The sequence below is a fragment of the Falco biarmicus genome, chromosome 8 (genome assembly GCF_023638135.1).
Source record: "Falco biarmicus isolate bFalBia1 chromosome 8, bFalBia1.pri, whole genome shotgun sequence".
Classification (NCBI taxonomy): Eukaryota; Metazoa; Chordata; class Aves; order Falconiformes; family Falconidae; genus Falco; species Falco biarmicus.
This window is the reverse complement of record NC_079295.1, coordinates 23527664-23552883: the sequence shown is the minus strand read 5'-3', so window position 1 is coordinate 23552883 and position 25220 is coordinate 23527664. Positions and strand designations below refer to the sequence as shown.

The window sequence follows — 25220 nt, the reverse complement described above, 5'->3', positions numbered from 1 at the left end:
CACCAGCTTCGCTGCCCTTCTCTGGACACGCTCCAGCACCTCCATGTCCCTCTTGAAGTCATGACCCAATAGTGAACACAGGTTTAGAGGTGCAACCCCATCAGTACTGAGCACTGGGGGACAGTCACTGCCCTTGTCCTGCTGCCACACTGTTTTGGATACAAGCCAGGATGCTGTTGGCATTCTTGGCCACCTGGGCACACTGCTGGCTCGTGTTCAGCCGGCTGTCAACCAGCACCCCCAGGTCCTTTTTGTTCAGGCAGCTTTCCAGCCGCTCTTCCCCAAGCCTGCAGTGGTGCAGGGGGTTGTTGTGACCCAAGTGCAGGACCCGGCACTTCTCCCTGTTGAACCTCATACAACTGGCCTCAGCCCATCAATCCAGCCTGTCCAGATCCCTCTGGAGAGCCTTCCAGCCCTCAAGCAGATTAACTCCCCGCCAGGTGTCATTTTCAAACTTACTGAGGGTGCACTTGATGCCGTTGTCCAGATTGTTGATGAAGATATTAAACAGAACTGGCCCCAGTACTGAGCCCTGGGGAACACCACCTGTGACCGGCCACCAGCTGGATGGGACTCCATCACTACTGTTTTGGCCTTTTCACTGCTACTTGCTTCCACGCAATTTAAATTCTATCCTGGTTTGGAATGTTACCTCTACAAAGAAAAACTGGTAATCAACAGATATATGATGTTTTATATATACAAATTCCAATCTGACATGTTTGTGAAACAGATTGCATGAAGAAATTACCCTTTAGTGGTATCAAAAATAATATAATGCATTTGTTGTATAACACATACTAGGAACTAAAAGAACTCAAGTCCTTTTGAACAGTTATCCTAAGTACCTTGTCTTCTAGAATAGTTCATTGAACAATCAGTTTCCATTTCATACCTGGGGGTCAGCACAGCACAGCTGCTACCTAAGTAATCTCCCATCCTATATCCATAATTGTTGAATAATTTTCTCATTGACCTGCATCCTATTTTTTTCTCAACTCCTTCTCCAGTTTGTCAAGAACATTTGTTGCCCTTCCAATATTTGTTTGATCTGCAAAAGCAATAAGAATAATTTGCATTCCATGACTGAATTATGGAAATATCTATCAGAGGGCACAGGCAGATCCTGGTGCAGTGCCATTTGATACAGCCTTCCAGTTTCACAGTGGTATTAATAACCCTTCCCAGTACAGCCTTTTAACAATTTATGTCCACACTGTAGCAAGTTATCTTAAATCATACAGTTTTAACTTCATAGCATATTTTTATAGGTGTCACCAAAAGTCTTACTGAAGCCAAGACTCAAAGGCATGATTATCAAAGCAGAAAAAGAAATTAGCTCAAGTTCCTTATTCACTTGTCTTCTGGATGACTTAGAACTACTGAAAGGATTTCTTCTTGCTTGTCTTCAGTTTAACTCATTAGTCAGATACCATTAAATTAACCAAGACAGGCTCTCTCCCCCCATTAGAAATAAAAAAAAACCCACACAACACCATCCATTCATCCACCAGACTCTATAGATAAATAAGCATTTGTCCGTAACGATATTATTTATTTACCAGGATGAAAAGACAAATTTAATATTAGTGTATTTTTTCTATTCAATCTTTAATACCCACCCCTTTAAATTTATTCTCAGCTTTATAATTGATCATGCAGCCAAATACTTTGTCTTCACTTGAAAAATTTAAATTTTCTTTCCTTTTGGAAGCCATGACTTTTTTCCTTAATGTCCTTCCTCTTAGAAGTACAGTGCTTAAAGGAAATATTAAGCATTTCCTAAAATACCATTACTAGCTGCATCTAACTAGGCTTGATCTTGCTGCTCAACTTTCCACTGTTATGTGCACCTTTCTTGAGATTCAGATCATTAAAGAGTTCATTATTAAGCTGGTTGCTATTACACCTCCTGTTTTCTTCCATTTGAACAGATACTGTAGATGTTCAATACAATTCTTTCAACAAGCTGCAAAGTACCTTTTAACTGTTGATGTTTCCCACCCCTAGTTAATAACAATACTGGCACTTCTAGACAACAGTCTTTTCCTTGTCTTTATTCTGCTGCTTCCTTCCCTTCCTAGAAGTTTATTATTTTAATTTCATAGTAATTGTCCTCCATATCATAGCACAGGCAAATTTAAGGTTATTTTTAAGTTTCTGTAATTTGCATAAACCAATTAAGTCTTCTCCAAATCACAATACAAAACTTTAATAAGGTAAACTCTATTTCATAATAAAGTGCAATTTTATGTGACCTTAGATTCTTTGAGGGTGAGATGCCCCTTAATCTCACATTCATACCCTGAAGTAAACGTTTTCAAGTAAGTGTACATCTCTGTTCGTAAAGAGCACATTTCTTGTGCAAAAGAGTTGCCTTCATTAAAGAAGTCCTGAAATAATCACAGTCAGAAAACGGGCATGATTGGTGACTGCAATGGAAGACTAACTGGAATGTTTTTAACAACTATGCATCCAGTAAAATAAGCAGTTTGTTTGTTTGGGGTTTTCAAAAACTTAATCAAAGGAAGTCTATTTATGAAGTCATAGCTCTACATGATCCATCAAAGCATACTTGTGGATGCTTACAAGAATACAGTATTTCAGGAGAGGAGCTAGCAGAATATTTAGGAAGGCCACAGTCTCGCTTGGACTGATAAAACTTAGGTCAGTACTTTGTAAAAGGGGAAACAGCAGCAAGAAGGAAAAAATAAAGATCAATGTGCAAGTGTTCACACGAGAAATTATGTACAGATCACATTATAAATCTGTCGGGAAATGTTGCATAAATCACTAAAAGCTAGAAAAAAAAGTGGGTTTAGTAGATAACATGTAATTTAAAGCAATAACGAACAAAATGCTGAAAAAAATGTTAATGTTACACAGCTCGGAAATGTATTACAATGTAACTTTGTCATAAAGTTTAAATTTCATGAAATATAAAAAACCTATACAAAAATTTTTGGCTAAAAAAAAGATTAATATCAGAAAAAAGTGATTTTGCATTAAAACAATCATACATACATATTTCAGTGAGAATTATTTTTTTCTTCTACAAAAGAACTGGCTTGCTAGAAGCTGAGCACAGTGTGGTAGCCTATTTGGCTTTAACCTGAAGGTCAAATATTTAATTTTTCAAGTGAAGCAACTTAAAAAATACTGAGGAAGTTTCACTGAGTAAAGTAAATGATTAAAAAAAAATATGAAGTCAACCAATTGAGCACAAAAATATAAACATAAAGTGTCTTGGTTTTTAGACTGTATACAATAATGTCTCATAACTCTACAGAGAAAACTAGTCTTCTTCAGAAGTTCTTACAATATATGGAAAACCTATAAATATGGTCCCCAAGGTGAAAAAGGACTAAGAGGAACCATGAATCAGTGATCAACATATGAAGTCTTATCACAGAGATATTGTAAACATTGGGATCTCAATCATCTTTGGTATAACAGACTCCTAGGGAATCTCTGACAACGTATTTTATATCCAACTTAAATAAGAGGGAAAGGAAACTGTTTAAACATTTTGCATTTAAAGTATGCATCACTTAAAAATGCAGTATATATATATCATCACAGTTTAGAATACATCTTTTCTTTTAATAAAATGATCCTGGCCTATAAATATCAAATCTTAATTGTTCTGGCCAAAGATCCACTTCTGGAAGGGGTCTGATGGATTACAGGATGCCAAACTTGGATGCTCTCCATTTCCTGTAAGGCACATATGTAGTGCTGCATTGTACAGAGTTTGATCCTAAAGTGAGTGAAAAAGGAGGGGGGGGAAAAAAAAAAAAGTGAACAAACAATGAGCATGCTATTTCTCCCATTCTTCAAAACTGTAAATATTTTTAAAGACACAAAACATTTGGATTGGCTTCCAGATGGATGCCCAGTCACACACTAAGGGGTATCAACTGTTTTTGTAACTTTAAATTTAAAACAGTGAAAACACAGTTTTGATCTGGTAACTGAAAAGCTGAAGTTGTCTAAATTTTCCTCCCAGAAATAAACTTAGTCCTTTTTGGCTTCAGAGTTTTGTTTCATTGGGGTTTTCTCTGTTATTGGAAATCAAAAATCCACTCTCGTAAAAGATGACTGATAAAAATACCAATTCACTGCACAGTCTAAATACCTTTTGATGCAGCCATTGCTCTTCCCCAACAGCAAAGGTTTTCTGGCCTTTGTAGTTACATTCGCGAAGCTGCACAGGTCCTTTAGAAGCATGCAGACAAAGCTCCTTCTGAATGTTATGTCGAATTTCATGGCGTGCAGAATATTCAAAGTACTATTTAAATAATTTTTAATAATTTCAGTAAACAAACACAAACAAGAATATTAAACTAAATTAAATCCTCAAAATTCCAATACAAAAAATAGGGGTTTTTTTCCAAACAACTTGAGACTACAGAATAATTTCCCTGACTTTTAGCATATATGCTTTAAAAGCATTTACAAAACTAAAAGCATTTTTTAATGCTAATGCAATAGAATATATTTAAAGTACTTAAATGTATAAATTGTAAATGACACTTGGAGCATATACATTATGATGCAGGATCTCATTGCTTGCTCCCCCAGGAATCATATATAATTCAAGAAGACAAACAGAAGAGTGGAGATAGTTGCATGGACAACTTAACTTTTGTAATTTCTTAACTTTAAAAAATATTTATTCAATTTTGTTGCTGGATTTTGTTTTTTCTTAGAGCAACCAAAAAAAATAATTGTCACAGATCAATACTGACTGCTGTACATCAACTTTTGCTGCTTGATCTAAACAATAACTGCTAACAATAGGATGCTGTTATGGTCTCCTGTGAGCTAGCCATTAGAAAACTAAGATAAAAATGTATTTTCTAAGTGAATTTTACCATTAATTCCTGAAAGCAGAGTGCTCTTAAGGCTCAGGAATTCTAGGCTATATTTCCGGTCTTAACAGGGATTTAATTCTAACAGTTACAGACGCAGTTGTCCTTTTATACCTTTAGCTCTACCCTACAATCCTGGTCTCTTCCTCTTCTTTCTCATTAAATGGCAGAGTTCCTATCATTACATCTCACTACCACTGTTTCTCAGTTCTGTATGTCAGCCTTCTTCACCATATCTTTCCTTTGACTAGTAAGTCTAGGCTCACTTAGCTCCCTGTGACTTTCAATTATCTGTCCAGTTGGTCAGCTTCTGCCTCCACACTGCCTTGGCTTCAATGGGAATAGCACCAAGGAACAAACAGGCATCTCGCTCTTAAGTTTCTGCGCCCACCATTACTCCCCGAAACAGGTACTGATAGGAGTGACCTGCTTAGTCACTTAGCTCTCAAACACAGTAATTTATTCTAAATCTCTTAGTCTGACTTAATCTGTTCCGATTTATCTTTTGAACTGCAAAATCTCTGCAAGCCCTGAAAAATATGGCTTGAAAGCTAGGTTTAAAACTCCACTGATTTTGGACATTGAGATGGACATGTTCCCAGCCCAAGAATATTCTAAAAAAGGAAGAATGATAAACTATTGATGCACAACTCTGAAAACTAGGTTCTCTCTTCCAGTCCCTTTTCCCATCTCAGATACAAGGATGAAGATGACAGGTGGCATGGAAAATCTCAGCCTACATGACTGAAGTCCAGTAAAGAACATAAAACAACTGAAAACAGAGTATTGTAATGAGAAGGGTGAAGTAAGCAAACACGTACATGCCTTAAGTATTTCCAGCAAAACCTGTATTAACATTCTCTGAAGGCTGGCATTTAAAGGGATTCAGGCTGTTATTTTATGGCAGAAGGAAAACCAACGAAGAACAACACTTGAAAGCACAGAGTTTTAGTACAGTCCAAGGTAACTTCAGAGAGAAATGACAACAGAAGCATACAGCAGATCTTTTAATACAATTTCTTGGTACAGCGTTCCCACATTAATGACTTTGATAATGTGAAAAGGCTAACATAGTATTAATCCACAACAGAATAAAAAAAAAGTTCAATACTGTAATAAACTAACATAACAGGATAGTTGTTAATCTAGACAGTATTCCATCACCCACAAAAATTGCCTAGGAAAGCATCAACTGATAAGATCATGTGTCTACAGTGCCATCAATGGATGGCTTTTTAAGACTGAAGATTTTATTTAAAGAAAATTACAACTATAACAAAAACTCTTCAGTCTTTGTTGACCTTTAGTTATTAAGGATCTACAGTTAATAAATTTTATTCTAAGTAACTCTTTAAGGCAACAGCAAAGTGTTAATTTCTGGGAAGCGAAGGAGATGTTACTTTTATTAGTATTACAGTAGTGCCTGAAGGATCCAGTATCTGACATCTATTGCAAATTATACTGTAGAAGAAACGGAGCCCTACTGCTGCCTCCAAGAGCTATGCAGCCGAGAGCTATTCTTGGACAAATTCAGTCATATTATTCACTTGCATTAGCCAGTACAGGATAGACCACTTTGACCTCACACTATGAGGCTGCAAGCATGATAAGGAAGGTGGCTCAGGCCTGGCCACTTGGTCTCCCATTGGCCGGATTCCCACCAACATCTTCCTTGATAGTGCGAGTCCTGGTGGCAGAGAAAGAAGCAACAGGAGGAAGCATAAGGGAAGGAAGAATTAAGACGACAACATTTACAAGAAAGTAGTAAGGGTAGGATGGAAGGGTTTTGCACAGAAAGGAGAGATCAAGTGAAGCAGTGCAATTGTGTTAAAAATCTGAATCTGTATACTGAACATAGAATGTTAGAAGCAGGATGCAACATGAAGAGCAGTATGAAATTTTCCTTGAACAATATATAGAGGAATTAAAAAAATAAAAGAGGGAGAGGGAAATTTCTCTAAAATAAATGAAAAGCTCCAACATGGTACAGTTACAGTTGAATACATCATACAAATCAGGTATCAAATATTTTACCTGATTTCCTCCAAGTCCATGACAAGAATACATAATCAACGGTTTGCCACCATGGTTATGTTCACCAACATCCAGACACATGCGATTACCTGTATTTTTTAACTAAAGGAAGGATGTTATCAGAAAGAAAAAAAAAAAAAAAAGCAGCTCAGCATGGATAACAAAAAATTAAACTGCCTCACTTGCATACAAAACTAACCTTTGGATTAACAAGAATTACAGCTGTTAGTTCATTTTTACTTTCTGCTCTGCTCAATCCTAAAAATCCTGGGCTCAGTTAATCCTTTCTAACCAAAAGCCTAGTAACTACATTATCATTGTCTACAGCCACACACTGTGGATTATTAGGCTACTGGGGTGCAAGGTTACTGTTATTCAAATTACAATTTGAAGAGATATACATAAAGTATTCAAGATTGAAGGAAGTTTTATTTGTAAATACATGCTAAACAGTCGCATTCACCTCAAAATAATACTTATTAGTTGTTTAATTTTTCTTTGTTTGTTTTAGCAATACAGTGCCTAAGAAGTTACTTGGCAGAAGGAAATGCAATGGTCTTCAAAAAAACCCCCAAACATATGTATAACGTATGAACACACATTTTCCATATCATAAACCTAGTTCTGAGAAGCAAACAGCTGCCCAGTTTTCCTTATTAGCATGAACTAAAAATTCTCTCAGACTTCTTACTATAGAAAGCTAAATTTACCTTGATAATTCAGGAAATCTCTCACCACTGGTTTAGTAATTTTGTGTCATTTTTAACTGTTAGTGATAGGCAGAATGTTGTTTATCTTAGCAGGTTGTAAGATCCCATTAAGCAAGGTTACTGTTAGTTACAAAGCTTTGCTTAAATTTCATATCACTGTTAACAACGCTATAAAATATTCAAATAGCAAGGTATGCAGAAGAGATTCTTTGTCCAGAGTAGGGACAGAAAACCCTAGAGCAGCTAATGATAGTTAAAATGTAAACACTCTGGCTAAGGTAGCACAAAACATTACTAAACCTCCTGGATTATAGAAGACTATAGAAAAAAATTAAACTTACGTATCCAAAAAACAAAGGATTTAGGTCTGGCACATATGCTTCTGGATAAACATTTCTGAGATACCAGGTAAAATTTTTACACTGCAGACGCTGCCTTAAGTCAAGTCTTTTTGAGATGTCTCCAAAAGTTTTCTGTTAGAGTAAGGGAAGCAAGGATGGAAGAGAAATACACTAACGTTACTAGTATCAATTTTGTCCATATAAATCTATGATATTCTGCACTGTAGCATTATCAAGTTTTAATCTTAATCTGATTTTTTTTTTTAAAATACTGTACTACTATGTTACTGAAAAACAAACAGCAGTAACCATAACACCACTGACATCCAGCCTGCAGCATTTCAAAGCACATGCAAGAAAAATACATCGCAACATGGACACAGTGGAAGTATCCTCAGTCCCAAGAGTTTTAATACAGCGCCATGAAGCAGGAAAGTATGAACAAGACCATACTGATGACAGCTATAGCGCTATCTGACCTCACTAAAGAGTGAAACAAAATAATTAATTGTATTAATTAAACAATTAGCCTAATAGTCAGTACAATGCAGAATCTCCCAGACAAAATTCAGTTGGTTAGCTGCTAAACATGCTTAGGAAAGCTAATGCTATTAGTGATACAATAGTCACACAAATTTATCATATGAAAGAAGAAAAAATAGCTTCTCAAAAACACTCTTAAATTCCAGCTGGTGAAAGATTAAAGTTCCAGAAAAATTACAAAAATAAATAAACCAACACCCAAATTCCCTGAACTTATGTTTTTAAGCAGATAGAGAGAGGATGGATATCTAGCATTGAACAAGATTTATTCTGCACTTCACCTAAAAAACAATAAAAGCTGCTTTCTAAGTAAAAATGCTAAGCAACTTGAGACTACTGAGACATTGTGCTTCTCACTCCAAAAAACAAATTAGTTTGCATTTTCTATGCTCAGTAGCTTTTCTCATGCGCTTCTGGTAGTTCCAGTAACTGTTCAATGCAAACAACCCCGGATTTTAGAGAACATACAAAACCCCCTACTAATCAAAAAAACCTGCCACACAAACCAACACTATCACCACCCAAACACTAAATTTTTTTCATGTTTGTTGGAGCTACAGCATTAAGCAAACTGAACTCTGTCTTCTCATTAAAATATCTAGAATCCTTACATACTTTGTCAATAAATAACTTTTGCTCACCAAAACTTTCAATGCAGCAAGCGTGATTTCTAATACCACCACCACCACCTACTTGTTTCACAATTTTTGCTGCCTCTGTGTTTCTTCGGTAAAATATTTCTTTATATTCATCCATCCACACTTCTGCAAGGCGGACTTGATTACGTGTGATCACTTGAGTACCTTTTGGGAAAGTATGGGGACTCTTGCTGCGAAAGACATGGCCAACAACAGAGCAAGGCATGATCTCCAACTGTCCACCACATTGCCATACCTAATAATAACATTTTGTGTGTAAGTGCACTGCAATTAGAATTAAGGGGGTAGAAAAAAAATTTCAGTAATGTTATTGTTCACCAGAAAAAAACCTCTAAACCACTAGCAAGAGTGTATATATCAAGTATACCATAAGTGAATTTTCTAATCAGGTAAATCCTGGAAACATATATTTCAGCTATCAACACTAAACACATTTAAAAAAAAAAAAAATCAGTTCAGGAAGCATATTTGCATTTTATTTCATAGGTCATTAGTAATTCATTTTCCATGTCCTAGTTGGCTGATTCAGTAGAGGAGTCAAGATCTAATACTCATTTGTCCTCAAAAATCATGTACACTGTCAGATATAGAGACCATTGCTAATGAAGTAGCTAAACTTACTCTGAAAGACATTTCTATATTTTCACCTCCCCATATTTCCATTTCTTCATCATAGCCTCCAATGTGTTCAAAGTAGTCTTTTGATATTGAAAAGAGACCTCCAGCAAAAGTAGGTGTTCTGCAAAAACAGAAATTTACTGAGGAACACAGGATTCAAATAGGTAGGGGGTTTTAAATACAGATATAAAAACATGGTATAACTGTTCTAGAAAGCTTCCATGCATCTGTCACTGTTTCATTACATTGATACATTTTCCTGACATAGATAATACTTCAAGCAATTATATCTGCCCACATCAAGTCTCATTTGACAATTTAATTGTCATCTATTAACAACTGGTTTGACTAATGACTGCTGGTATAAAAGACAGCATCAGGAAAAAACCATACTTCCCCTTTACGGAGGATATCAAGCAAAGTTATTACTCCTCCAGACCAGTAACGTGTCTGCGGCCAAAGCACGTACAATTATCATCAAATGCACTGCTGTAACAGTCTAGTATTTTGATGCTCTGAGTCTTTGTTGCCATCCTTTCAAGGAGACAGAATCTGTCTCTTGTGGTACTGTCTCTGAAAAGAAAGTTTATAACCTCTCTCTCCCCTGCTCCCTCCTGATGAAAAAAATACAAGATATTGCTTATTACGTTCCTAGTGTATACAGAAAAAAGGTAATGCAGAGCAATTTCTTAAGGGGGCTATATTTTTATGGAAGCTTTAAAATTTACAATATGGTCCTTAAAGAAAGTATTTCAAAAGCCATCTAAGATGTTAGGACTTCTTATCACAGTTATCTGAAGAACTAGCTCATTTACAAACTGTTGTTCATAACAAAAAAACATGAAAACTGAAGGATTTAAAATATTATTCAAGTTATATTTACCTAATGGGATAGGTTTCATCTTTTCTTCTTTTATTTTCATCTTCAGGAATAGATTCCCATCCAAATGACAAACTCCAATCAAAATTTCCTCTGTTGTGGCTATGCACGTAAGGAGATGGTTTATTGAATTCAAAAGTATTGAGATCTATAGAAGCAATATCAGGGCTTACAACAGCAACAGGGTTCTCAGCTATTCTTGCCAATAACGGCTCTAACCAGCCGTAAAAGCATTCACCTATGGAGAAATGGGAACAAGTTCTGAATTTTTACTTGGCAATAAACTAGTAACACAGGGAGTATTTTAACACACCCACAGCAAGCCAATATGCGCTGCTTTTAAGTAGCATTGCTAATTATACTTTCAATAATATAAAATAGCAATAGGTAAGATGATACATTGTTAATGTTCATAATTCATAAAAAAATCTGCAATGTTAAATCAAAGACAACAGCATTATAAACCACACTTGGCACAGTTACAGGTTACACTTACAATGAGCATCCAGAAAGGTAAGGGTCTCTCCTGTTGCTACTGAAGCTCCCAACAATCGTGCTGTGATTAGACCTTTTCTTTCCTTTTGACGGACTACTTTAACTATTCGAAATTGTTTCACATATTCATCTAGTTTATCATGCAAATATTCTAGAAAAATAAATAAGTTTCAGGATATTTAGTGTATATACATGCTACTGCCTAAAATTTTACATTATTAAACTAAGCAGATAAACAATTCACACTAATTCCAGGAATGACCTCAATGTCAAAGTGGTAAACAATCCCCAGCCATTGAACGTTAATTTTAGGGGTTGAGTTTTGTTGGAGGTGGGACCATAGGAAGAGAGCTGGCAAAGAATAGGAGATCAAATACCAAGAATATTCTAAACAAGAAAGGACATGTGCTCTTCTGCAGTATTAACACCTAGAATACAAATTCAAAATCCATTTTCAGAGCAAATGGATCACATATCTACTTATACAAGTTATCTGCAGCACATGCAAATTTCTCCCTTATGACACATTTTACAGTTTTCAAGGGCTACAATACATACAACAGCAAGAGAAGCCACATAAAAAGCTATTTAAAAATGTGCAAAATTTGACAAACAACCCCACATCCCTCATTAAACTTCCCACATCATCTTCCTTCCTCAGCCCATCCTTAGAATTAAACTGTACTACTGAACATACTTCACATCCAAGTGTGTCAGTATGCTAAATACAGACTTGCAAGAAGTGTAAATACATTAATATTAGAACGTATGTATAGGCATGTTCATCTAAAGTTCAGCATATCAAGTTTTTTGAACTTGCATTCCTGATCACGCTCAGAACACATTCAATTATTTATAGCACTAGCTTGGGTATTGAAGATTATTTTTCCATTAAATAATTTTACTTTCTAGGAAAGACATCGCCCTTCATTTTAATGAAATTAATTTACATAAAGACAATCACTATGATAACATGCAAATTGTGTCAAACATTGGCCGATTTATTCTTGGATACTTTGTTCTATAAATTGTAATTGATTTGAAGCACAAATTACAGAGCTACTTGTCATGCAACCAGTTAGGCAGCTTAAGCAGCACTAGAATTAGAATAATCAGAAATGGGGCTTGAAACCTTTCCAGAGGAAAGGAATTTCATATTTGACTACCTTATGAAAAAAAGATGCAGGAGAACTATTTTATAGAAAAAGAAAGGAACAAACCTACTTAGAATACCATTATAAGTATTAATGGTAATAAAGAGATACCCTCTTTTAATCAATTTATCTGCAATCCTAACATGACAAATTATTGGGGGGCGGGGAAGAGAGGGACTAGAAAGATGGGACTAGATGGTAGACTTACCATCTACACTGGCATCGTCCACCAAAATAATTTCCTTTAGCAGTATTGCAGGAGATGTATACATCACACTGTGAACAGTTCTGAGCAGAGTGGACCAGGCTTCATTATGAAAAACTATTATAACACTTGTGGTTGGCAACGGCGGGCAACGCTTAAACTTTTGTTCAATACATCTACAGATTAGAAAGTGTCAAATATTACAAAATGGACAAAAATTTTTGACTCAGACTCTTAAAAGAAATTCTTTCTAGTACAAAGCTTTGTAAGTATGGACATAAATATTTCAGCTTTTCCACTTTCTATCCCAGTTTTGGAGTGCAAAGGCAGGTGCTCCAATTGTACAAAATATTTTTTTAAAAATATGGTGAACAAGAATTTCACTTACAACTGACTCAATTCTGCTTCTGTCTCACAAACATTTGAGTACATTTCATATAGCACTCAGGTCTTCTTCAGAAAAAAAATGTTATTGACAGCTGCAGATACTGAGCTGCAAAATCAGACTAAGTCACCATTACTGTTAAAACCTCAAAATACAGAGAGTCATATTTATTAGAAGGAAAAAAAGGAACATATTAATTCAGAACTTAAAAATTCTGTAGAAATACCATATAATCCCTAGGACAGCATATCCCATTCGAGGGAAACAATTTTTAACCCACAGTTTTTCAAGACTGAGGTATTCTGAACAGAGCCAGAGACTTTAAAGGTCAACTTTAGAGACTAGAAGATCCCCAGGGTAATTATCACAGGTGTTGCCTCACAAAATGCACAGGTGAAAACTCACCAGTTAGGCTCTAGCAAAGGTTACGCCACATGTAATGTGATGCTCATCCTGCCAGCAGCAGCTCAGTAAGATTAGTCACTTGTGGCACAGAGCTGAGAACATACAATCTGACAGTGAGAGACTGCTCATAACCAAACCCCCACTCTATCCATGTCCTACAGCCTTCAATACAAGTCAATACAGTCTTTTCAATACAAGATTGCTGAGCTGTTCCGTTGCCTTGTTCAACAGTTTACAATTCCTAATTTATTAAATTATGCTGGTGGTTTTATTAACACTGAATACTAAAAAAACAAAAACAACAACAAAAAAGGGGGTGGGTGGTTGTTTAAATCGGGAAAATTTTAAACCACATTTTTAGTTTTCTTCTAAGTAAAACTTAGCAGGCTTCCAGAAAGTCACTCAGAAATTGTAGCTTAAAGGCAAAACAAGAAAACCTTATTTAAATATGGTTACTTTGAATTCAAAACCATGAAAGAAGTGAGCCTTTCTAAACGTTCTTGGCTTTGGCACTGTGGATCATTATGTACAGCCAATCATTATGTATAGCTAGGAGGCTTTCCTAAACTACCATGTAATGCTGAAGCGAAATCCCTTTGCAGTCTGCATTTCCAACAGATTTGTAACTATCAGGACATACACATTTCAACATACTCAGGAGGTCGAGTATCTGGTCCAAGATCTCGGTGTAAAGAAATCCTATCACTTGCAAATGCATTAAAACAATGTTTTTCTTCTCCGTGCTGTTTTTCTTTCTGTTCTTCTGAATTTAAATTGATGGTTTTAAATCCTTTACCAGAAGCTCCAGGAGCATTAGGATCTTGAAAGGGTCGATCCAGAAAGGGTTTTAGTTCCACTGCAGTATAGTGTCCTGGCAAACAGTGTCTCTCTCCAGGAATCTTGGTTTGTCTAACAGGTGCTTTTATCTGCATTTTTGGCTTCGCACCTTTGATATTGTTCATAGCATTTAACACAAGACCTAATACATGACTTTTCTTTCCAACAACTGGCTCAATCCCCTCATCTTTAAAGTCTTGAATACCCACTTCTCTTTGTAATAAAAATAAAAATATCAGAAAGACAAACACAATAATGCTAAACTTCCAAAGTTTCCAGTGAAAAAATAATTTCTTGAATAGTTTAGGTGTTTTTTTCAAAGCCATTTTAGTTTTAAAAAATTATCACAAAACAAGAGTTTCTGTAAATTATGTTCTTCAATAGGTCACAGCATTTCTTGAAATTATAGTACCTGTAAATGAAAACAAAAAGTATTAGTTTAAACATCTAGTATATTCAACGATGTAAAACCACAAGAAGTTAATGGGCAGGAATTAGATCACAACACCCAACTGTCAAACATTATGAGTCCTTCACATACAGATATATCAAACCTATCCATAAGATACCAAAGATGTACTTCCCCTGGTTTTTGTTTCACATTTGCTTGAAGTTTTTTTAATATACTTCAAATAGAAGAACCGGAAGGCAGGCATACCACTAAGAATAAAACACTATTTCGACACAATGCCACTACCTCACGTTAATTTTCTGCCAAATCTTTAAAATTAAGTTGTTTAAAATTAAAGGAAAGTGTTAAGTCTTACAGAGGTAGGGAATTTCAGTTCAATGATGGGATAGAAGGAAAACATGGAATCAATATGGTAAGTTCAAGTTACACGTAAGAAAGATCCACATAAAAAGCAGACTATAAAGACAAAAAGGACTTCTCAACCAACTTATTTCAAGAACTCTGCAATTTCCAATATTTGAAAAAAAATAAAACAAGTAATCAGACTTCAAGTGGGAAACTTTTAGTTTAGTAATCGTTCAATTCGTTCCTTAATACAGGTAATTTGGAATAGGTTAATTTAGCCTGAGGATCAAATAATCATTCTGTATATTATTTCATTCACTTGTACTGCATTTTCTGGCATGTGCTGCTGCAACTCATCAAGAGAACATGTCAAAGAGCTCTCCTCTTTCAGGAACTCTGCCACTATTTTTTTCACAGACAACCAATTATTCAGTGGCTTTCAGAGATGAGGAACTATGAAAAACATTTAAGGACTATCAGAATCCAAGCGATTTGAATTAAATTCTGTCTGCAAAATTGGCAGTTTACAAGAACAGGAAAAATAGCAACCAGCCTAAATTCAAAGCACAGCTTTATTTTTGTGGAAGTTATATTTATGTGAACTGAAGAAAGAAATAAGCAGCATTTAGATAAAAGCACAATTAATTCCCAACCAAAAACCTACTTTTCTGTTTCATCCTTTGAAATACAAATAAATTCTGTATTCCTTAATTGGAATAACATATACTCAGGAAGAGATATAACTTACAGAATACAGGAAAAATACTCACCTGGTTTCCTTCAAGAATCTGCAGGATAAGTTAAGAATCCCGACGTCTTCACATTATAGTTTATTTCAAAGCTTATGTCAGCTTTTTTAATAAACCCATACATTCAAACCACAGTAGTTTTACCACTGAGCTATTGTTATAAGGATGCAAAGGGAAGCTCATTACAGCATGGCTATATGGATACTAAAAGGTACCAAGAATGTGTTCACAAGGCTCACAAAATTTCCAAGAACATCCATAAAGAAAATACAGTTCACTTCTGTCTCACACATTATTTTCCCATTTTTCTTTAGTGCTGAAAAAAACGTTCTACAGTATGGATACCTATACACTGCAACACTAAGAATAAAAACTTTCTTTCCTGGTGAAAGGATTGCAACCAATTTAACAAACTGTCAGATTAAAAAAAGCCTTGTTTTCTCACAATGTCTGGTGGGTTGATCATGGCTGGCTGCCAGACACTCACCCAGCCACTCTCTCATGTCCCCTCCTCAACACAGCAATGGAGAAAGTAAGATGGAAACGCACATGGATTGAGACAAGGACAGCGTGATCACTTACCAGTTACTGTTGTGGGGAAAACAGACTCGAGGATGATGAATCTAATTTATTGCCAAATAAAAATAGAGTAAGATAGTGAGAAAGAAAGACAAAACTAAAATCACCACTCCCTGGCTCAACTTCACCCCTTCATTCCCAACTCTTTTACCTCCTTTCTCCCAAGTGGTATAGAGGAGATGGAGAATGACTTCATCCCTTAACACTTCACCTCTGCCACTCCTGCCTCTTCATGTTTCTCCCCTGCTCCAATATGGGTCCTCTCTGTGGGGTACAGTACTTCAGCAAAAACTGCTCCAGCATGGGTCATCCGTGGGTTGCAGTTCCTGCCAGGATCTTGCTCCTGCATGGGCTCTCCATGGGCTGCAGCTTCCTCCAGGGCATATCCACCTGCTCCTGCATGGTCTGCAGTGTGGGTATCTGCTCCAGCATGGCCCTCCATGGGCTGCAGAGAAACATCTTGTCACTATGGTCTTCTCCATGGGCTGCAGCAGGACAACCTGCTTCACCATAGTCTTCTCCATGGGCTGCAGGGGAATATCTGCTGCGTGCCTAGCAGAGCTCCTCTCCTTCATTTGGTGTCACCTTGGTGTCTGCAGGTTGTTTCTCTCACAGCTGCTGTACAGCATTTTTTTATCCTTTCCTAAATACCTTATTACAGAGGTACCACTTGCTACAATGGGTGGCTCAGCTTTGGCCAGCCGTGGGACCATTTTAGAGCTGGCTGGAACTGACTGTGTGTGTCCAGCATGGGGGTAACCCCCTGTCTCTTCTCACACAGGTTTCCCCTGCAGTCATCCCCACCCCCCAATCTTGCCCCGAAAACACTAAGCACACGTACAGATCAGCACCCAGCAAGATGACTGTAACTTGTAAAACTACCCTTGCTTCATCTGCGAGGGCTCTGCCTGAGTCTACAGCCTCTGCAACCGGTTAACCAGGAATGTTTTTGTAACACCGTAAAAAAGAAAATCACATTACTGTTTCTCAGTGCACCATGCACAAGCACATATGATATTAGTAAATATTAAAGCCTAGGAATCAATGAGCAATATAAATATATCTTCCTCAACCTGAAAAAAAAAAAACAAACTTTTTTTTTTTTTTTTTATATTTGAGGTACTTAATATTGTAAGAGAGGTCTGGCAACTTCTCCATCTCCAAGCAGTCATTAGGCATAGTCAATAAGGCAAACACCTGGGGAGGGGGGCAATAGCACTGGTGGGCTAGTTGGTTTGTTTCCAAACACTGCTGTCGTCAAATTTCTTTTATATCACTACACATGCAACAATGTTCTCCAACTTCTTAGGCTTCTTCGTCTTTGTAAAGAGACTTAAATTTGTCCACACCAAGAGAAAGGTTAAGCTTTAATGAACATGATGGTGTAAGATGTGTCAAGAGAAGAGAGGTTAAAGTTAATTCTATGTAGTAACATTGACAGTTTTACACTGAAATTATGCTTAAATTTGAGAACTCAATCAGTATTTGAGTCAACTGTTTACAAATGTTTCTTTGGTTTTTTTTAATGAGCTGGCATCAGACTACTCAAAGGGTAGAAAAATTACATGGTATGGCTACATATCTGTTATCTGCCTTAGTATCAGAGAAATCTTTTAACTAACAATTACTTTGAGACTTAGATTGTCATTTCAATTAACACAACAATATTTACTTATGCTACTCTCACTACGTCACAATTTTTTCTAGTTTTGTTCACTACATGAACTTTGGCTTGTCTCCAGCAACAAAAAAGAAAAATGAACTAGAAGATGCCAAAGATTTCTTCCACAGATTTTTAGCATACACTTCAGACATCTGCTGCTGCTGGCTTTGATGCTGACACACTAACCCCTACTCTTCACAAAACATCAAAAGTACGTATGTACATTTTACCAAAAACTTAAACTAAACCACTAGTATCTTCATTTGGGATTGTTTCCTGCACAAATTGAGTATATACAAATGCTTAGAATACCCACGAGCAACACAACAGTCAAGATATCTGTATATCAAAATAACCAAAATCTAAAATGCATTCCAAATATTTCTTGTACTACCCTTGTTTTACATACATCTGCCTTCAGAAAAGTAAGTCATTACAGGCTATAACAAGCAGACCTAATGACCAACCAAGAACATAGAGCCATTTATTCAGATTTGTTTTTCGATGTAACTATATTAACTTTTTTCTTCATATACTTTGACTTCTCTTTGACAACCTATTTCCTTGTATTGGGTACATCTGTCTTGGCTGCTCAGGTGCAACTCCAGCCGTCTGCCCTAACACACAGGTCTGTCCCTAGAAATGAAAAGGCAACTCACCTGAGTTAAGTGGGTTGTGCAACAGAGCAACATAACTTAACCCTTTCAATGTGGATTAGTACACAGCAGCAGCATACGTGGCAGCATACTGTGCACAGAAACGGGGGCAAGTGATGTTTCTTTTCTAAAGAAAGGATCGAGTGATAGCCTCGAGATAGTATGTGCAGCAAAGGTGAAGTGGACAAACACAGGCTTGTTTGCCACAAGCATACAGCAAACTTCAATCTAGACAAATGCCAAGTGTAGTTTTATTGACAGAATGTCTGACAGGGTTATTGTTTACAATAAGAGAAGAGCTCTTTGTCACATAAAATAGTAGCAGTTTCCAGAACACAGACTGCATTGTCCAAAGAACTTCTGCCCTGAAAGCTGTATCTTCCTTAGGATTTTTACCAGGATAATTTTGTAGTCAGAAATACAATCTTTATTCCCCACAAATGCTTTACATGTTTTTATGGCATAGCAATGTGAGTAAGCACAGACCAAGCTACTGTTCCATCCTCCAGGACATGCTGAAGAAATATGTGGCATGATTAAACTCCCCGAGGTGACTGTTTAGCGAAGTGTTTAATCTTCTATTCATTAGTATTATTTTCACTAACAGCACTGTGGATTCTTACAGCACTTCAAAATAATTAGCCCTAAACATCAGAAGTTGGATTTCAGGAATTTTTTCTTTAAAGAAGAAAATAACCAGAAAACCAATATGTACTACAAAAATATTCTAGAAGTGCCAAAAAGCAGCTGCCACACTGCTTCAAACCACATCACATGGGTGGTGTGTGAATTCAATACACAGCCTATATTACATTATGCCACCCACTAACTCTGATGTCACTGTCTGCAAAAACTCCGGCTTACAAGAAAGCCTCACTACAGTAGCCAATATGCAGAAAACTGACTTTTTGTTAGCTTGGTCTGAACACCACCATAGACAATAATTTAAAAAAAACAAAATAGTGTCAAGATAACCCAAATCTTCATAAATTCTTTCAGACCATGCCAGTGAGGAGAAACGTATTGGGGTTAGTATCAACAATATACTTGACCTCATTTTTTTTTTTTTTAATAAAACTGTTTTATAATCTATTTTTCTTATATCTGACTTCTAAACAGGGTCCTAATGTTTCCTGAGAGTGTTGCCTATGGAATATAAAAAAAATTAAAAATACAAAATACTAAGCAAAAAATACTAAATAAAGTTAAGGAAAAAACCTAAAAAAGATAAAAATAGGGAAAAAACACTTCAGAATTATTCTAATCACAACTATTTAACTACACAATTTTGCTCCACCCTTGATTTAACTCCTTCTGTAACTCCAGAAGAACAGCTTCATTAAAAAGCTTGTCTTATTATTTCTTACTATCTAAGCATACAATCCCTCCATCAAGACTGTAATGTCACCTTGATCAGAAAGTGGGTGTGAACAGAAACACTGAACAAATTCTTTAGGAGAAAAAAAAAAAGACCTCACACTCATAATCAACTGTTCTCACCAAGTTACCAAACATCTTCCAAAGATGCACGATTACATGCATTGGAATAATTTACCTGTAAGAAGTCTACTTTCACCACTGGCATTTCTGAACATAAAATTCATTTTGTTTCCTTTGCATGAATGTAAAAGTTAATAAAACATTAGCTACTGAAATAATCAGTTTGGTCAGTGATGTTCTCGTCTTCTACCACCATGCACTGTTTTTCTGCCAGCAAAAAAAATAATAAATCACTGAACAAATTCCACTTCCTAGAGGTACGTCCCAGAAGAACATACACTCACACTACCACCTCCTGTGACAGACTAAGAAACACCTAATTTGTCCTGAACTTTTCATACAGGTTTAAATGAATATGGACTACAAAGGCTCTCCATAAATCAAAAACATTCAAAAGCACTTCAGAATTTGGGGAAAACAAACAGTTGTGTAAGTTTACCAAACTATGCTTCTTTTTACAGGAATATTAGCGCTTGGCTTAAATAAAGGAACAAATCATAAAATGAAGCATATAGAAGTTGAAGATTAAGGCTTCACGTGAAAAGGAGAAAGAGAATCAGCTGACCAGTTTCTATCTCTACACTTGCAACAGAAGATACTTGCCTATCTGTTCCACTAAAGAATTCCTACTGAATACACTTCTAGATAGGGCGCACACAACTAAAAGAAATACAGATTCACAAACCCCAGATACTGTTCCTCTGGGTACATTCTTTGAAGCTCAGCCAGTGGAAATGTGGTTCTACTGAAAAAAGTAAGTTACAAGAGGAATACGGAACATATTCAGTTCCTGAGTCTTAGTTTTAGGAACACAGATCATTCTAGCAAAGACTGGACATAAACTGCCCAGTGATTATTACAGAAAATTCAGAAGCTGTAACTGGACGTTAACACAGCAAGCTGAAGAAATTCAGAGCAGCAGCAGCAACCCAGAACCCTTAGCTAGAATATAACTTTGTAACCAATCTTCTTCTGCAGTTTCTTTGATATTAAAAAAAAATAAATACAAAACCCCCCAAATACTCCTTCTATGTATTCTTAACGGAAGTGCTTCCAAAAATTCTTTCAAAATGAGCACAACTGCTATTTTTCTACAGCTATTCACTGTGCTTGACAGGCAGAAACATACTTTCCTGTGACAACAGATAGCATATGAAAGGCATACAGTAACCATATATTATAGAAACTATTTATGGCTTATTTTTACAGTCCTGGGACTATAAACATGCATGAACTCAAATTTAAATTTCACTCAGCTCTGCAGCTTCCTTTTTTTCTTGGCCAGACTGACTTGGGCCTCCATTAAAATCATTTTAGACTGTCCCTAAAAATACCATGATGACAAGTGAGCACCATAGCAGCTGTAAAGCACTGTTTTAACATAGAAGATTTAGTGTCTGATTTTCACTGAAGCACCAGAAAACAATCTCTGAATCATAATCAAGGGAATTTTTTGTTTTGTTTTCCTGATTGTAGTAATGTTTCTAAGATAACAAAAGCATCTGAATATTAAGAGCGAGGCTTGAAATCACAGTTTTACACCCTAACTGGCCTTGAACTTTTGTTCAAATAAGAAGTGTAAAGCATCAAAAGTCTCCTTATGGATTTTTTGAGATTTCCTGAAGTTTATTGAGTCAGTGACTGCTAAACTAATCTTTATCAGAATCTCCATGAGGTGTCTTCACTGTGTCTTCGCTTTCTTCCTCCCCCCAACTTGACTGGTTCTTTTCCAGCTACAATTCAGTGCTGAATAATGTTACCTAACAACAAATAATCATTTGACCTAAGAATTTAATTACTAAGTCACCACCAGTAGTTTTGCAACATGACTTCTCTTTGTAAGCAGCGCTATTTCCTATGGCACATGATACCAGTGAATCTCAGGAAAAAATATCAGACAGCGGCAAGACAGACAACAAGCGAGTAAAATCGTGCTTTACAGGAGTGGCCAAAATGTAGCCCCTTGTGGTCTAGAAACTTGGGGTGCTTTCAGTTCATCTAGAAGATAAGCACAGAAACGAGCAGATTAGAAGTAGAGACTCACTAGTGCCACCAAGAACCTGGTCAGCAACTGATACCCTCAGCAGGATTCTCTACGTTAATTCCACAGAAAGGGGGAGCCCTGCACTGGGGATCAGCTCTTGGAAAGGACAGACCAGGTAACAACTTTATACAAAACAAAAAGAAACGTCTGAATTTGTCACCTAGAACCACAGACTCTGGGGAAACGTCACAGAGAACAATTATACCTTTTCCCTGTTTTGACAGAAGACATCCAGGCTACTGCTGGTATTACCCCAGCCCCAAAAAAGAGGCAAAGTTAAATGGCAGTAGCGGTTACGAGGAGGAAAATGGTCTGCTGCTGCTTCCCACAGCGCAACAAAAACAGCAATTTGGGCTCTCTATAACTAACTTAATTTTTACTTTACTACGTTATTGAGAAGCCTTGAGATGAGAGCAGCAGATGCCAAACTGACCAGGCCACTGGGAAAACCTAGTTAAAAAAAGAAACCCAAAGCCATAGCTGGCTGTTCAGTTGCTCAGTCTAACTCTGCCACTCAGCACAGCAGCACGACACTGCCTTTACTCACGACTGAACTGATTAACGTAATTTATAATTTGTTAAACAGAAGACGTTGTTTTGTACAGAAGACTAACGTGTAAAACGCTACAGAAATACATGCATAAAATTTGTATTTCTGGTAAGATTTTTTTATTTAATAAAACACCCATGTATTAATAAGTTCTTCTTTGTACAAGTATATTTTACACGAAATTAAAGAAATAAATCTGTGACACTAAGGTTACCTATGCTACAATTCCTTTTTCCAGTCAGTTCTCCAGAGCCAAGAAAATATTCATAAGCACTGTCACCTGCTGCGTAGAAGGCTGTCGCATTTCTCCGGCAGTTTGTTAATCTGGCAATTTAAAAGCACCTGATAGAGGCTGAAACCTCCCGGAGGAAGCTGGCAACACACCCGATCAAACTGTCGCCGCCCCGCTGCTATCACATCAGCGCGGTACCGCGGGCAAATGCCTGGGCGGCTCCGTACGTGGCAAGGGACAACTCCCTCGGTCAACACGCCGGGTTTGGCCAGCGCATCCGGCTGGTGGCCAGCGCTTCCCGGAGACCTGTTTGCCCAGCTGCCGGGCAGCAGCGCCCTTCCCCGGGGCCGCGGCTCCTCGCCCCGTTCCACGTTTGCCCCGAGCGGGGCGCGCAGGGCCGGGATGTCCCGGGCCCCCGGGCCGGCTGCGCTGGGGGCAGCGCGGGGGCCGCGCGCGGGGCGGGGGGCGCGCGCGTCTGAGTGTGCGTGCGCGTGCGAAGGGGCGGCCGAGGGGGACCCTGCAGCAGGCCCCAGCCTGGCGGCTGCCACGGCACCTTCCCCCCGCCCCCCCCCCGACTCCCGCCCGCCCGGCTGCGCCCCGCGCCGGGCGCACCCGCGCAGCCGGCGGCGAACGGAGAAGCGGCCCCGGGCGCTGCCCCGCCGCCGGCCGCGGCCCCCCGCCGAGCGGGGCGTCAGGCCAGCGGGCTCCCCCCAGCGCGGCGGCTCCCCCACTCACCTCGTCCGGCGGGAGGGAGGCGAAGGCGCCGCCCGTGCGAGCGGCTGCGGGGACGGGAGAACGCGGCGCCCTCCGCGTCCCGCCCCGGCCGCGAGGCCGCCCACGGCGCGAGGAGGCTGCAGCCGGGCGGGCTGCCGCGGCTTCCGCTCGGCGGCCGCCAGGTGCGCGCGGGCGGGGGGGGGGCCTGCGCCTGCGCCCCGCCCTCACCTGGCGCCCCGCCCCGCCCTCACCTGGCGCCCAGGTGCGCGCGGGGGGGGAACGCGCGCCCGCCGCCCCGGGGAGCGAGGGCCCCCGGCGGGGGACAGGAGGCCTCAGCACGGCCCCTGCGCCCGCCGCGCCCGCAAGAAAACGGCGTTTCGGGGCAGCCGCACCCCGCGCGCAGCCGGGCCGGGCCGGGCCGGGCCGCGGTTCGTCCTGCGGCACCCCCGGGTGTTACGGCCTCTGCGCCGCGGGGGACCGAGCGCGCCCAGCGCACGGTGCCGGCAGCCTGACCGCAACATCCCTGCGCCGTGAGATCACGGTCTGAGAGCCACGGCAGGACACCGCGCCCCCGGCCCGGCCCGGCTAACCCCGGCGCACCCTAGCAGAACCACTTTTCTAGGCAAGCACGCTTTAATGGCGGGCAGAAAATAGTTACCGGCATACAGGTTTGCTCCCAGCTTCCCTGAACACAGCAGAGTCTTCCTCCTTCCACACAAATGCAGCGCAATCACAGCGCTCCGAGGGCGCCCGGGCAGGAGCTGACCCGCAGGCAGTTACAGGGCTCAGCAAACGCGTGGTGCTGATTCTACAGCAGTGACAAAAATGTTCATACCACTATTATAACTGAATTCACCTTCCCCAGGAACGCTTAATGAATATTTTGACCGGAATTAATCACAATGAATATGTCCTGCTATTTTTAGCGTGTTGAAATCCTTCCTTATACCTTTGGAAGCTGTAGCGAGTTCGGCGCCACCCAAGGCAACGCACTGCCCATGGTCACCCTTTCATAGCACAAAATTCAAGTAAGGCAAATTTCGAGTATGAACACTTAGAAAGCTGCCGTTTTCCAGAATAAAGCCTGCATGAACAGGCTTACTTTAAAAAACACCATACTTCAGAACAAGACAGACCACTGTCTTAGCTCCTCTGTTAAGCAACAGCATGTAACAATTAGCAAATCAAGTTTTAGCAGAGATAAAAACATGTAATTTTTGCAGTAATGGCCCAATTCAAAAAGTTTTAAGGCAGGTCAATGTTTAAAAACACACAAATGTAAGGTTCCAATTTTGCTGCAAGATGAAGCAAGGGGTGAATGAAGCCAGAAATCAAAGTCACAGTTGTAAGGAGCCTAAGCTGACAAAATAGCAATCTTACTTTAAAAAGTGGCATAGTCGCAAGCTGATGGAGAAGTACTTGCTAGCAAAATTTTTCCATAATTTCTTCTCCTATTTTTCCCTGTTCAGCATTGTATAGGGAACACACTATGAGGTCTTTATGGTCAACTTCTAAAGAGCCAGAATCCACCCGCACTATCAAGACTTCCCTGAAATGTCTCCTGGACCACTTTCAAAGATAATTAGTTCAGAAAATTTGCAGCAAATTCTGTAACACTATAAAGTCTCTTTGAACT

The 25220-nt window shown here is 38.8% G+C and overlaps 1 protein-coding gene across 2 annotated transcripts; it reads right to left on the bottom strand.

Moving 5' to 3' along the window:
* Positions 1-1574: 1574 nt before the first annotated feature.
* GALNT3 (polypeptide N-acetylgalactosaminyltransferase 3) lies at positions 1575-23756 on the bottom strand. 2 transcript variants are annotated; one of them, XM_056350417.1, is made up of 11 exons: positions 23606-23756; positions 13958-14552; positions 12517-12689; positions 11156-11305; positions 10663-10897; positions 9783-9900; positions 9196-9396; positions 7960-8091; positions 6909-7010; positions 4139-4291; positions 1575-3760 (listed from the first exon to the last, which is right to left on the bottom strand). In XM_056350417.1, exons 2-11 carry the CDS (start codon positions 14464-14466, stop codon positions 3638-3640), a joined length of 1896 nt encoding a protein of 631 aa, XP_056206392.1. In that variant the 5' UTR covers positions 14467-14552; positions 23606-23756; the 3' UTR covers positions 1575-3637. The 2 variants fall into 2 exon arrangements, with proteins under 2 accessions (XP_056206392.1, XP_056206393.1); XM_056350418.1 differs by lacking the exons at positions 1575-3760; positions 4139-4291 and adding an exon at positions 4806-6561.
* Positions 23757-25220: the final 1464 nt, after the last annotated feature.